This window comes from Aquarana catesbeiana, linkage group LG05, assembly GCF_042186555.1.
Source record: "Aquarana catesbeiana isolate 2022-GZ linkage group LG05, ASM4218655v1, whole genome shotgun sequence".
Lineage (NCBI taxonomy): Eukaryota > Metazoa > Chordata > Amphibia > Anura > Ranidae > Aquarana > Aquarana catesbeiana.
Window position 1 is genome coordinate 430,432,171 of NC_133328.1, and position 16,092 is coordinate 430,448,262.

The 16,092-nt window shown below is 42.6% G+C and overlaps 1 protein-coding gene across 4 annotated transcripts in view; it reads right to left on the minus strand.

The window, feature by feature from the left end:
* TIMM21 (translocase of inner mitochondrial membrane 21) overlaps nt 1-16,092 on the minus strand; it is a 55,295-nt gene that overhangs the window by 12,579 nt on the left and 26,624 nt on the right. For 2 of the 4 annotated variants that reach the window (XM_073631256.1, XM_073631255.1), the window contains one exon: nt 6,774-6,847. In XM_073631256.1, coding sequence (XP_073487357.1) covers nt 6,774-6,847 — 74 coding nt within the window. Of the gene's footprint in view, nt 1-6,773; nt 6,848-14,975; nt 15,793-16,092 lie in introns of those variants that run through there. The other 2 variants (XM_073631253.1, XM_073631252.1) reach the window with 2 other exon arrangements.

A 16,092-nucleotide genomic window follows, 5' to 3' on the forward strand; every position in this document is an offset into this window, starting at 1 on the left:
TATAGGGATATTTTTATTTTAAAAATATCATTCGGCCGGAACACCACTTTAAGGTGGAACTAAACCCACAGATTTACTTTTTTCACAAAGAAAAACCTCAGTTAGAATTGTTCAATAAATGCAATTAAATCCTTGATCAAATATAGCAATGTTGTTTTCCCACAGTGTTTTCATTTACATTCTGCCTGCTTATGCATGCCTAGTGTATGCTAGATTCAGTGCATGCCTCTGGTGACAAGTTTCACAATTCTATAGTATGTCAGTTCTCAACCACTATTTCATAACCCGCAAATGGCTGGTGTCGTGTGTGCAGCAACAAGGGATCTAAACAGAGGCTACATCACATACAGTACATTCCTGTATGCTAACTCAGTGGCTGCTATCTGTGAGGGGGAGTAGGTTGTTCACAACCTTTACCGTGGTTAGGGGCACCCGACAAGGATATCCCTTTTCCCCACTGTTTGCCCTAGTCATAGACTTCTGGCTATAATTAAAGTTAATATTATTTTATTAGAGAGACTTTGAACATACTGTAGATATTTTAATGGAACTATAGGAATATACAGGAAAATATTGTGTTATATGTGGATGAACCACCAAGAAGTGATAGAATAATTCAAATTTTGGTGACTATTCTGGTCCATTGCTAAACTGGACAAAATAATAACAATAAAAAAATTATATTATAATATATACACACACATACACATATATACACACACATATATACATATACATATATATATAAATAAATTAGGGGTGCACCGAATGGGTTTTTTGGTGCCGAATCAGATACCGAAAATGAAAAATACACTAGGCCGAAAACTGAAACTGATACCGAAAATGACTGTTTTTAAAAAATATTGTTATTTTTATATACTTTAAATAAAATGTATGGTCAGAGATTGCAGACGTGGTACAGGAGACGGTCAGAGATTGCAGTCGTGGTACAGGAGACGGTCAGAGACTGCAGACGTGGTACAGGAGACGGTCAGAGACCGCAGACGTGGTACAGGAGACGGTCAGAGACCGCAGACGTGGTACAGGAGACGGTCAGAGACCGCAGACGTGGTACAGGAGACGGTCAGAGACCGCAGACGTGGTACAGGAGACGGTCAGAGACCGCAGACGTGGTACAGGAGACGGTCAGAGACCGCAGACGTGGTACAGGAGACGGTCAGAGACCGCAGACGTGGTACAGGAGACGGTCAGAGACTGCAAACGTGGTACAGGAGACGGTCAGAGATTGCAGACATGGTACAGGAGACGGTCAGAGATTGCAGACGTGGTACAGGAGACGGTCAGAGACTGCAAACATGGTACAGGAGACGGTCAGAGATTGCAGACGTGGTACAGGAGACAGTCAGAGATTGCAGACGTGGTACAGGAGACGGTCAGAGATTGCAGACGTGGTACAGGAGACGGTCAGAGACTATCCATTGGACACTCACACATATATGGCTGTGTGTGTGAAAGTGCCAGGTAATCAGCAGTATACAGTATAATTTCACAGGAAAGTGAAGATGCTTTCACTATCCTACTAGATTCCAGGTGTAATTTTTCTGCTGTAAATTACAAAATGGAACAAAAGGACCTTTTCAGTAAGACAACACAAAGGACAATTGGAAAATGCAAAGAACAGCAATAACAGCAAGATCAGATTTCAGCTTACTGAAGTCAGATCAGTGAAAACTTAATTCTGCTTATTTGCTATGGATTACTACACTTTGCACATAGCTCTTTGGCTTACTGGACAGACAGGTATATATATATATATATATATATATATATATATATATATATATAAAATTGATCCTTGTCAAAAGCTTGCTCTTTTCATACTATATACCACCCTCACCTTGTGGTTAAGAATGTTATTCATCCTTCTCGTGGCCTCTGAGGTGTGAGGTCAAGGCAAACATTTCTCACCTCTGGACTACACTACCCACAATGCACCGCAGCCTCCTCCCGCCCAACTCTCACCACGGACAGCCCCGACTTCCGTCGCAGGGAGGAACAAGGTGCCCGCCCTGTCACACACAAATAGATCGAGGAGAGGAGGAGGGAGGCGAGGGAGTGGAGTACTGGGCGCGCTAGAGTGACATTCCCGCAATGGGCGGCACACGGGGTGGACCACGCCCCCTTTTCGGTATCCGCTGTTTTTGTCATTCGGCCGAATGACAAAAACACCGTTTTCGGACGATATTTTTTGGCAGCCAAAATTTCGGTGCACCACTATATAAAATCACACCCAGTCGATAACCCTTCTATGACTTATACCACTTACTCATTCTTTTAAATACCTTGATATTCAAATCACACCTTACACAGGTTTGGACAAAGTTCAGACGAACACCCAAACATTTACCCACTTCCCACTGTAAATGGCTGTTCACAAAATGTGTGAAGTCAACCAGGAAATCAATTCCAGACCCTTAATCCAAGCATGCATCCTGACTGGACAGGAAAGAGAAGGGTGTGGGGGGGGGGGGGGGGGTAAAGGGAACAAGTGTGTGAGCCACCCCTGAACCATACCAGGCTACATTATGTCCCCAATGTGGGGGGGGGGGCTTTTCCAGGGGGCAAAGTATCATGTCCTCATGTTGACGAGGACAAGGAACTCTTCCCCAGGACACTAGCAGGTGACCTTGGCTCATTCACAAAAAAAATAAAAAAAAAATAAAAACCCAAATATTTAAGTATACAGTAAGTCCTTTATTAAACCCCCCACCCAAAAAAAAAAAAAGTTCCTTCCTCGAAATCCAGCCTTGTTCAGTGATCCATGACAATTTTTGTGGGGTATTTTTTTTTTCCACGCTGTTTTACATATTATGCATTATTTTTATTTTTTTTCTCTTGGTTATGTCTTTTGTCTTCTGGTGTGGCAGTTTGTCTTAATGGTGTAACTGTATAAAATGTTCTTTAAATATTTTTTTTTTTTTTTTTAAATCAAAGGATCCATGGCAATCGCGATGCCTGATGACCTGTCGAAAGAATGGTCACCCTGCCCCCTTGTATATAATAGCTATCATCCACCCCACTTGTCATTCGATAGGTGACAAGCAAACATGAAGTATCTTGGCTGCAGGTTTTTTTTTTTTTTAGATTTCTCTTTTGTCAGTCTTTAGCCACCATGACTGATGTGGATCTGCATCGCTAGACAACATGACTGACAATGGATTTACAGCAGAGGAACTTTTTATTTTTGTTATTAAAGGCTTTGTCAAATGTTTGGGTGTCTATTTCTAGGATACAACTTTTTGTTTGTGAATGAGTAAGAAAATGTTCCCCATACTCATCCAGATAAGGGGGTGGGGGTCTATATTTGGGCACCCCCTTATTGTCAAAGGCAGCTTCCAGATTCCAATACACAACAAACCCCCATAACCACCGGCCGAGTTTGTGGGGAACAAATCAGGATCTGATCATGCTTTTTGTGTTACCCCTTAAAATTAATTTCAGACTCAAGGAGTCTATGCATTTTGGAAGGAGGGGAGGGGCCTCAAGGACTCTATGCATTTTGGAAGGAGGGGTATTTTTTTCCCCATTCTTACTGTAGCATGTACTACAGCAAAAGTGACATTTACAAAAAAAAAAAAATGTGCATTTTATATTGCTGGCAAACATCTCATTGTGGTCTTTTCATTTACAGGAAAGTGCATTTTAATGTTCCACTTTAAAAAAAACAAAAAAAAAAAAAAAACAATGCTCCTGGTTGAATGGAATTTAAAAACAATTATGCATTGGCACATGTTCCCCAGGTCACATCACACCCCCAATGCTGTTTTTTTTTACACCCCCTTGTCGATTACCCAGAAATAGTGCTTTTTTTTTTCTATTTCACAGATTCATTTTGGGTTCAGGCTCAGCATCCAAACTTTTTTGAATTTTGCCAAACCCAGGTTTAGGGACAAAGTTAGATCCTAGAATAAGCTGCCCCTGTGTTTGATGGGGTGAAAAAAATCTTGAAAAAAATTATACTTGTGCCGTCATTGTTAGATGTTCTCCATCATACCCTTAACCCCACTTAAAATCTTTAGGGACTTGCATATCATTTTCAGAAACTATTCTGGAATTGACAGCAACCTAGAATTAAACTGGAGCAGATGGAGCACCCCAGGGGGGTGAGGTGTTACTTTACTACCTTGCTGTCCAGCTACAACATCTGATACAAGGCTTTGTGCAGACTATGCAAACAGTAACCGATGAATCCACAGTTTCTATTTTCCAACTAATACAAACTTCTCAGACCTCAGCTCAAGGGTTGAGACCCACAGTTTGCATAGACCTAATAGAGTACCCTTCAGTATATACTATATAAGGTTAGTCAGCAAGAACTGAGCCTCAGCCCTAGCACATATATAAATGTAGGTTAAAACCACAGAGTTGTTTACAGTGTATGTATACAGTATATATTTCTACATTGTGGCAGGAAGTTTTAAATCCTCAGCGGTTTAATACAGACCTGAATGTAGCAGGGTGTACCTGATTAATAAGACAGATTTATTCATTTTAAAATAGCTATGAAATTGGTGGTTTATATGTAATTTCATGTATATATTGGTGTTTTCAGTGATTTACTGCAGAAGCTTATACTTAATCATTGTTTAATACATGTTGGTTCTATAAAAAAAACTGTATTATAATAACAATAAATAAATAATAATAATAATAAGTACAGGCACAATTTGTTTTCTTTAGGATTATATTGTAGTTGTGCTAACGGCACAGTGTCTGGTGTTTCTGGATATACAGAAAGGGATCTAAAATTTATATTCTGGGGTGGATCCGGCAGGGAATTTTTGTATAATTTTGAACTTATAAATTGCATACACACTCATGCAAAAAGGCTGGGACTAAATAGCTGCAAAAAGTAACAGGGTTTTTTTTTTCGTTAGAAATTCTTCTATTTGTACCAACCCCACTTTTTTAGAACATAGAAAACACAATATGCAGGAAGGTGGAGAGCTCATGGTATCACCCATTGTAATCTAATAATAGGTGGGTCCTCCTATTCAGTTTTGGTAAATATAATGGAAATTTTACAGATTGTATAATCAGATTGTTTAAACCAAAACTTGAAAAGATATGGAGCAAATGGTTAGCCAACCCAGGCTGTGTTTACTAGACCTTTCCTTCCAGGGAGGTATAAGCTTCTTTCAACCTATAATGTACGGAAATATGGTAATCTACCTCCCACTTCACCCAGCCCTGAGGATAACTGGAACTGCAATGAATAGCCAGGGTTCCTCTTACCTCCCCTGCTACCCAAGGCTTTCATTATAATGATGACACCCGGCATTGTTTTCATGATGTTATTTGTACCCCAAAATGTAATGCATCATTTCCCCATCTAATGCTGCAATGTTGTAGTTTTTAGTCTACGCAACTTTACAAGAAAGGGAGACAAAAATATAAAGCATTACCTCTGAGGGATAACATTATATTTTGTATTATTTGTGTCCAAAGCAGAAATGTTGGGTTGCAAGGCTGTCCATGTTTTGCCTGGTCTCAATGCCGATAAGGGACACTGCTGTCAAGATTTCATTAAAAAAAAAAAAAAAAAAAAAACAATTCACCTTCTTCCAGAAGTTCAACCTGTGTCAGTTACTATCCCTGAACCCTGGCAGGAGACAGGCCAGCCTCTCTTGACACTCAGGCGACAGGAAAATAATACAATAGCTGCACACACACACCTATTCCAGGGGTAATGCTGCACTATTATAATGATTTAAGATCAGGGAATCCATCTCTCTCTCTCTCTCTCTCTCTCTCTCTCTCGGCAGCCAATATTAGTCAAATGAAAACGTTCAGTAGAACTAGCAGAAAAAAACCCACCACTTTTTTCCTATTTTACACATTAAAGCTGAACTTCTCTCAAAAAGTGAAGTATCACTGGTGTGTTGCCTTCCCCCAGCCTGTAACTGAATTACAGTGTTTTTTTTGGGGGGGTGTAAGTAATGATTTTTATTCGGTACTGTCTTCTACTTTTACCCCTTGCTTCACCTCTCCAACAGCATCTTGGGACACATCACATGAAGCGGGAGGCTGCAAGAGCACTCACAGAGCCGGGTGATCTTGTGCATGTGCAGTGGGGAACAGTCTCCACAGTCAGAACACGTATATAAGATGATGGCCCAGGGACCAGCAGCAGTAAGGAGAACAAGGCTATGAGAAGACAGCACTGGACTGCAGGCACTGGTAAGTGCCTGATTTTTTTTAAAAGTCAGCAGCTACAGTATTTGCAACTGTTGACAAAAAAAAATAAAAATAAATACAGTTCCTCTTTAAGGCCCCTTTCACACTGTCGGACCGTTCAGGTCCGCCTGTCAGTTTTGTCGGCGGACCTGAACGGGTGCTCCATGCTAGTCTATGGAGCGACGGATGTCAGCGGTGACATGTCCGCTGACATCCGACCCGGTCCGATCCGCTAAAATCAGACGGATGGCCCTACGTTTGCATCTGTCCCTGGCGGATCGGATGAGATCTGATGAAAACGGACATGCTGTCAGTTTTCGCCCGATCTCTCCATAGCAATCAGCGGCGCTCAACAAGCCCCTCCCCGCTCAGTGAGCAGAGAGGGACCTGTCATCCGCCGGCTCAGCGGAGATCAACAGAGAGATCACCTGCTGAGCTGGCGGACAGAGGCGGACTCCGTGGCAGCGGATCCGCCTCGTGAGAATGAAGCCTAAGATGAGTGCAAAAGAATAATTAATTAAAATTAGTTTAATTAAAAATGCAAACACAGCAGACAATGCAACTGAAACTCTTACCCAACACGTTGAATTATTTTCCCACCTGGATACCATGCATAATCATTGATAGGTCCCCCAAAAGTTGCAATGACCTTGGCAGAGAAAAAAATTCACAATTACTGCCACTTGCAGCTGTAATTAGAAAACAGATTTAATGTCAACTGGCCAAAAGGTATCACTGAGTAAACCAATGAAAAAGACCTCCTGAATGAAGCAGTAAAAACTATTCTGCCCATCAGCCTAATATTTAGGCGAAGTATGCCCTTTGGCATCCAATAGCATCTCCAAGGCCAAAAGTGCTGTTCCCAAAATTCTCCCACTCTAATATGCCAACATTATTGAGGTCTTTGGGATGATACGAATATTGTTTTGAGGTGAGGTGACCAAGCAGTAGCTTAGCTCCTTTTGCATCCTCTACTCAGCAGTCACTTGGCATCCTTCTGCCCTTTATTCACTTGTCTAGCAGGGCTATTTTTTCCTACATGTTAAAATCCACTTTTAATGTCAGTATACACAGTACAGCACACATACTGCTCAGTGCACCCTCCATACATGTCAGTAACTGCCTGAGAACTTGTGGATGTATGGGGAGCAATGCCTCATGGGACATGTAGTCCTGGGCAGAAGAAGGAAATGAATTAAGGTGATTTTAAAGACAGAATTTTTTTTACCTTGCTATAGGAAGAAGCATTCTATACTAAAAACTTTGCGACTTGCTTTGGGCGCACTCTGAAGGCAGAAGGGACTATCCTATTTCTCTGAAAAGCAGAGATAAGAATTGCCCTTTCCCCCCAGTTAAAGCAGCACACAGTAAACACAAACACACTTCCTAGACACACAGATAACCCTTTGATTGCCCCTGATGTTAACCAATTCCCAACCAGTGTCATTAGTACAGTGACACTGTATATTTTTAGCGCTGATCACTGCATTAGTGTCACTAGTCCCCCCCAAAAAAAAAAAAAAGTGTCAATCAGTGCCCCGACTGTCCATTACAATATTGGAGTCCCGCTATAAGTCGCTGATCGCCACTTTTACTAGTATAAAATATATAGAAATTCCATAAAAATGTATCCCATAGTTTATAGACCCTATAACGCTCACGTAAACCAATCAATAGACGCCTATTGGGATATTTTTTTTTTTACTAAAACCATGTAGCAAAATACATATTGGGCAAAATGTATGAAGAAATTAGATTTAAAATTTTTTTTTTTTTTTATTACAATCACTTTAAGAGCTCTGCGCAGGGATGTTTACATCTGAACCCAGAGAAGCTGGAGGCAGATAGACTGGAGGTAATATAAAGCATTACAATTAAATTTAAAGTAAAAGTTTACCAGTATTGTGCATTATATTTAAATTGATCATATCCATGAAAAAAATCTCAGCCTTTAGTACTACTTTAATATAAAGATTTTTTTTTTTAATTATTTATTACTTTCACGGATTCACAGTATAAATGAACCCCTTATAGTAGCGATTATCTGCTGCTTTTGTACTATATAGGGCTAATTTATGTTTTTTTAACCCCATCATGACAGGTGATACAAAATGCATGCTGCTGCTGTTACTAAATGTCTTATGTAGGTTATGCACGTATGGATTTTTGGACGATAATAATTTTTGTACGAAAATTCTTTGTACATTCAATGAATGAAGACATGTTGTTCAAAAATTTCACTTGCTTTTAACATTCAATTTTAAAATAAATGTAGTTTCTAAAAGGAAAACCCCACAAATATTGCCCGAAAATTTGCTAGATCGGGAAAAGTTTTCTATTCTGTTCCTTCGAATTTTCTTGTCATTGTGGTCGAAATCGCACATCAATTTGCTCCCACTAATGATTAGAACATCAAACGAACATTTTCAAAAGAAAAAAATGTTTGTGTATGGTCAGCTTAAGTGACAGCAAGCGTAGGTAGCTTGTATCAAGCTACCTGCCTATGACAAGGCAGTCTCATGCATAATATTATATTACAATTCTGTCTGAAAAATCTGCAAAACAGTGTTTTAGGTCTTTTTATATTTATTTTTTCTTTCATTAAAAATGTTGATCTGAGTCTGATGATATGTACCAGATTCAAAACTCTAATCTAGGTTCACATTGGTACGATTTGGCGTGCTATTTGACATGTCAAATCGGCTGCTATTGCCAACAATGGCACCGTCTGAATCAGTGCGTAGTAAAAGTAGTTCCTGTACTACTTTTAGCGACTTTGGGGGGCAATTTGTATAAACATCTATGCAGGAACCTGCACAGACATCTGCCAAATCACCGCTGAAGTCAGACTGCATTGCCGGGTTAGAAATTGCGCAAATTCAGTTGAAATCGCATGATTTCTAACCCGCTCCAATGTGAACCTAGGCTTATTCTCAGAGTGGATTCGATATTTTGTTCCCTAACCATATAGTTGGCTATTTATATTTACAACTACATATAGATAATCAAGGACAAATTCTTTTTTTTTAAAGTTTACATATTAACTAAATTATACCTCACACTTTTTGAGGTTTTTAACCGATCAAAACAGCATTCAGCCAGGGCCGAACTGGCCTACCGGGACATTTCCGGGTAGGCTGCCTGCCCTGGGGCCGCTGTGGCTGCAGTGCAACGCAGCACTCCCCTCCCTCCACGTCTGTCACACACAGCGGGTCTCGAAGCCGAGTGTGAAAAGTTTGGCCGCGCTGTGACAAAAGTCCCGCCCTCCACCTAGATCAGCTCGTGTGATAGACGCAGTGTTCTGTCTATCACACAAGCAGGTCTAGGAGGAGGGTGGGACTTTTGTCACAGTGCGGCCAAACTTTTCACACTCAGCTCCGTGACATAGCAGGAGATGCCCGCTGTGTGTAATCCAGCCACAGGCACGGTCAGGTTGCAATTATGGGCAAGGTCAGGCTGCAATTATGGGCACGGTAAGGCTGCAATTAAGGGCACGGTAAGGCTGCAATTAAGGGCACGGTAAGGCTGCAACGATGAGCATGGTAAGGCTGCAACGATGGGCACAGTGAGGCTGCATTGATGGGCACAGTGAGGCTGCATTGATGGGCACAGTGAAGCTGCCACGATGGGCACAGTGAGGCTGCCACGATGGGCACAGTGAGGCTGCCACGATGGGCACAGTGAGGCTGCCACGATGGGCAAGGTCAGGCTGCAATGAGATCACAGTAAGGCTGCAATTATGGGCACGGTCAGGCTGCAATGATGGCATGGTGAGGCTGCAATTATGGGCAAGGTCAGGCTGCAATGGGGCACAGTCAGGCTGCAATTATGGGCACGGTCAGGCTGCAATTATGGGCAAGGTCAGGCTGCAGTTATGGGCACGGTGAGGCTGCAATTATGGGCACGGTGAGGCTGCAATTATGGGCACGGTGAGGCTGCAATTATGGGCACGGTGAGGCTGCAATTATGGGCAAGGTCAGGCTGAAATGAGGGCACAGTAAGGCTGCAATTATGGGCACGGTGAGGCTGCAATTATGGGCAAGGTCAGGCTGAAATGAGGGCACAGTAAGGCTGCAATTATGGGCATGGTCAGGTTGTAATGAGGGCACGGTAAGGCTGCAATTATGGGCACGGTGAGGCTGCAATGATGGGCATGGTGAGGCTGCAATGATGGGCACAGTAAGGCTGCAATGATGGGCACAGTAAGGCTGCCGCGATGGGCACAGTGAGGCTATAATGACGGGCACAGTGAGGCTGCATTTATGGGCACAGTGAGGCTGCACTGATCTCTTGTACTATGTCTGCAGTATCTGACCATCTCCTGTATCATGTCTACATATCTCACCATCTTTAGTATCATGTCGTCAGTCTCTAACCATCTCCTGTACCATGCCCACAGCCTCTGCCATCTTCTGTACCATGCCCATAGCCTCTGCCATCTTCTGTACCATACCCATAGCCTCTGCCATCTCCTGTACCATGCTCGCAGCCTCTGACATCTTGACATCTCCTGTACCATGCCCACAGCCTCTGACATCTCCTGTATACCATGCCCGCAGCCTCTGACATCTTGACATCTTTTGTACCATGCCCACAGCCTCTGACATTTCCTGTATCATGTCTGCAACCTCTGACCATCTCCTGTACTATGCCCGTAGCCTCTAACCATCTCTTGTATCATGTCCGCAACCTCTGACCATCTCTTGTCTTATATCATGTCTGCAGTCTCTGAGGGAGTCTGGAGAGGAGTCAAGAGTGGGAGAGCCGCCGGGATGGGGGTCATGGGAGAAGTCAGACATGTGTGGACTGTGGAGAGGAGACTATAGGAAAACCAGAGCCACCAAGCTGGAGCCGACTGATTGAGCCCTGCAAGGTGCACCTGAGAGGAGGTCAGTGACAGCGCCACCAGGCAAGTCTGAGGGGGGGGGTCACTGATGTAAGAGGGGAGTGAATACAATAATGTAAGGGGGCACTGATATAAAGGTTTCCCCCTTATATCAGTACCCCCCCCCCCTTACCTTAGTGTATTCTTTCTGCGGAAGGTAGTCTCTGGTCCTCAGAGTCCTCCCACATTCCCAGGTGCCCCCCTTGATGATTTCACCACCTTTACCACTTTTAACTGGAATTTGATCTCTCTCTCTCTATATATAGAGATATATAGAGAGATATATATATCCCTAGCCCTATGTGATTTCATATCTGTCTTATCTATATATAAAAACGCTCTTCAAATATGCTTTAAAATGTATGGTTTTCCCTTTTATGAACAAGAAAATAATGACGTTATGCTGTTGGGCTGGTTTTTATTCCCAGTCCGGCCCTGCATTCAGCCAACTAATTGATTATGAAAATAATCTTTAGTTGCAGCTCTACCTAACACACTGACCAGCCAGCAATGTCATGTGATATTAGCTCACATGTTTATCAAGGACACATTTTTAGTAAAAAATACACTAAAGTTAATTTTAGTGCACACAAACATATATGATACCCAATGCTTTTGTAAATATAAAATATGAAATTGCGACAAATTAATAGATGCTCAATATGTGAAGCCTTAAAGCGGAACTAAACCCACCAAAATACTCACCACCACCCTCTAGTGATGTGGCCATTACATTCTTTATCACTCGCTGTCATCTTGTTCCCAGTTACTTTTGGGTTTTTGGCCAGTGGTGGAAAGACATCACCCCGCACATGCGGAGTCAATCATTCTGGCACAGCTGGAGTGTGTAGAGCATGTGTAGCTTAGTGTGCATTTAACAGAAGACTGCAAGCAGGCAGGTAAATATTTGTTACTGCAGAAGACAAATTGCATGTGGTTGTACAACTGCCCTGTCGGATTTTTGCCACTTTGATCAGTATTATTCTTACAGTGAGGAAGCCTCCTTGCTGTCAGAATATAAAGCATCAGTAGGAGGATTCCCCCTTACACATAAAGTGTGTGGATGGGGGAATCAAGTCATTTTTTTTTTCGTTCAGGTGCAGCCCTATTTAGTGGAATGGTACCGCCCACAGAGCCACCAGTTTTGCAGCTTAACCACTTGCCGACCGCTGGCCGTTTTTAAGACGTCTAATGCCCCGTACACACGGTTGGATTTTCCGATGGAAAATGTCTGATCGAAGCGTGTTGTCGGAAATTCCGACCGTGTGTGGGCTCCATTGGACATTTTCCATCGGATTTTCCGACACACAAAGTTTGAGAGCAGGAGATAAAATTTTCCGACAACAAAATCTGATCGCGTCAATTCCGACCGTGTGTGGCCTGTTCCGACGCACAAAGTGCCACGCATGCTCAGAAGAAATTTCGACACGGAAAAGCTCGGTCGGGTAAAATTAGCGTTCGCAATGGATACAGCACTTTCGTCACGCTGCAATGTTAAAAATGGTTTAATGCAGCGCACTCTTCTTTATAATGTGACAAGAATTAAGTAGTTTTGCTGCTCATATTCACACACACTTCTCACAAACTTATTTTTTTGTTTTTTTTCTTGGGATTTCCTTAATATATTGTTATTTGTCACATCTGACAGAATGTTTTCTTTTTTGTTTTGTTTTTTTGGCTTTAAAGCCATTTTTGGTTTAGATTTTATGTTTGTATTTTTTCCGAAGCTGATCTTTGTTTAATGTTATTTTTAGTTTTACTCCAGACTATTTTTGTGTGTGTTTTGTGTGTCAAGTTACCACAACACCATTGATATCTTTTATTATTTAATCTCAAGAAGATTGTTTGTTGTTGGTGTCCCTTGTTAATTTCACATTGTCTTTTTGATATGTACCTGAATCCTCACAAACAAACTGTCCTTTTTCAAGTAAAACACACATAGGCAAGTATAATTCAAAACAAAAATCCTTTATTAAGGGCTCAGAACCAAACAAAGAGGGAGGCAACACTGGATCAGCAGGAGAAATTAGCGAAGCCTGGGACCCCCAGGGCAGACAACAATTCTTGAACATCAAAATTGGTGGCCTGAGGAGTCCATATGTAAGGGAGGGCAGTCTGGTCCAAAAGTTGCAGAGATCCGGAAAGCAGCAGATGACATCTGTGTCGCCAGGCTGTGGTACCACAAGAGGCTGCATTTTTTGGCCGACCAGACTGGATCCAGGGTCATCACTTTCTGGTCTTCCTTCCACGCTTCATTCCGGGCTGTGGCTGTGCTGTTGGAGATGTGGCAGGAGGAGGAGTAGGACCTGGAGGAGGAGGACGACTGGGAGGAGGAGGACCTGCAGGAGGACCATCTGTGAGTTCACAAAGGTGTGTCTGAGATGTAATTTGGCCCCTCATACCTTTATTAAGAGCCTCCAATATGAGCAACTCACACATGAGTTGTTGTCCCTCCTCCATCCTCTGCATTTTTGAGGCAATGATGGCAGCAATGTCCTCCTCCACGGTGTGTGGTGCTCCCAGGGCCTCTGTAGCCCTCCAAAAGAGGCCTATGGCAGCCTCCTCTAGGGCACTCATCCTCCTGCCACTTTCTCTTTCCAGGGGGAGTGGAGGGACCGGCATATCAGGCAGCCGGCTTGGCCCTGCCACCTCCTGGCTGCGACTTCCCTGTGTCACAATCATAAATTAGTACTCCAAACTAACATCTAGTTAACATCATTGATTGGACAACCTGAACTATTTAGAGTAATGCTATACCTGGCTCAAGCTGGGCTCCTCCACATGTTGTTGTCAGCTTCCTTGGCACCACAACAGGTGAGTGTCTGTGACCACAGGCTCAGGTAAGAGATGTATATGCTGGCAGATTTTTGATACCTGTTTTTGTTTGGTTTCTCTCTTTTTAGGTGATCATGATGTTAGGGATCGAGATCCTTTCACATCAGAAAGTGCCCAGATCCTGATCGGGGAGATAATGGGGTGTAATTTAGAATTGGAAAACCTCAAGAAAAAAATAAAATTATGTGATTCAAAAAAATAATAACATCATTGATGTTTTGGGGCGAATTTAAAACCCCACAAAATCACTTTTTTTTGTGTGGTACAAATGTTTTAAATATTTTAGCAATGTTTGGAAAAGCCAAATTTGGAGGATGCACACAGTGTGCCAACATGTGCTATCTGCCATCACGGGAGATCAATGGACGCGTTTTGGGGGTGCAACCCCTTCCTCAATAATAAAGTAGCTGAGAGGAAGGGCTTGCTCCCACAAAACATGTCCCTTGATCCCCCGTGATGGCAGCTAGCACATGTTGACATTCGTAAATTGGTGTGCATCTTCCAAATTTGGCTTTTCAAGGGGTGATTTGACCCCATCTGAACGCAATATCAAACAGTTCCTAAATACTCATGTCTGATATTGCCTTCAAGTTTTACCAAATGTGAACTTTGTAAGTTCAAGTTTTTTGTCTTTCTTGTTGGTTTTACACAGGCCTGTTTTATCATAAATGGACATTTCTATTTTTGATAATGCCACCCCAAAAATTGTTATACAACAAACATGTTGGTTTGTTCAAAAAACCTTTTCTAAATGCACATGTGATTGTGCAGGTATTAAAAAGTTTGTTAATCAATAATGTGTGGATTATTGTCTCAACGCTACAACACTTTTGGGGTGATGTAATTGCTGTTTTATGAGAAAATGGGGGTTATTTCCTAAGGGCAAATCCTCTTTGCACTACAAGAGCATTTTCATTGCAGTTTCAAGAGCACTTGTAGTATAAAAAGTGTATACGCCTTTAGTAAATAACAGCCAACAGTGCTTTGTATAAGGTTACACAATCACGCCATTTTCAGGACTCCCCACATTGCTGTCAGGGTCAGCTAAAACAAACACAAGCAGTAAATGTCCACAAAGAATTTCTTTTTTTTTGCTTTTTTATTTGAAAAAGGCTTCACAAATTTGAAGGCATATTGATGGCCCCCCTACCCGCAAAGAACTCCAGGTATCGTAACCGGACATCACGGGCACTCAGGGAGGGCAAGCCAGGACGGCCGCTTTCAAGCGCCGTCAGTGTTGTTTCAGGTATCACTCCGGCCTCAGGCCCAACTGAGCACGCATAGTTGGCCGAATGTTTCCGTAAAAAGTTAGAGAGAATACAGCACGCCATGATTATATGATTAAGTTTATACTCCGCCATATGGATAGGTGTCAGAAATAGGCAGAACCGGCTGGCCAGGATTCCAAATGTGTTCTCCACCACTCTTCGGGCTCTAGCCAGCCGGTAATTAAAAACCCTCTGTTCCGGGGTGAGGGTCCTCATAGGGAATGGCCGCATAAGGTGGTCCCCCAGCGCAAACGCTTCATCAGCAACGAACACGAATGGGAGTCCTTCCACATTGTCCTCTGGAGCTGGCAAGTCCAAGCTGCCATTCTGGAGACGCCTGTAGAACTCCGTCTGGGCGATGACTCCACCATCGGACATCCGGCCATTCTTCCCCACGTCCACATACAAGAAGTCGTAATTAGCCGACACCACCGCCAACATCACAATACTATTGAACCCCTTATAGTTGAAATAGTACAACCCCGAGTTGGGTGGTGGGATGATGTGGACATATTTCCCATCAATTGCCCCTCCGCAGTTAGGAAAGTCCCACTGCTGGGCAAAGTGGGAGGCCACAGTCTGCCATTCCTGTGGCGTGGAAGGAAACTGTTGAGGAAAAAAAAATAAAAAATTAATATTTTTGCACAGAAACATGGCAAGCAGATTAGGCACAAACATTCTGGGGTAACCTCCAGATTGCATTTATTAAGGGGAATTTTACAACACCAAAGTATAAGGTACACCTATCATATCCCCCCCCCCCCATGGGCCATTTCTAACATTATGGGGGGTGTGGAAATCTTGGACAGGTAACCCTCTTCACTTCATTGAGAGATGAATGCCTAAATCCAGCATGCATGAGGACAAAGGGGACATTCACAGCATATTACAATCATGGTAATTAGG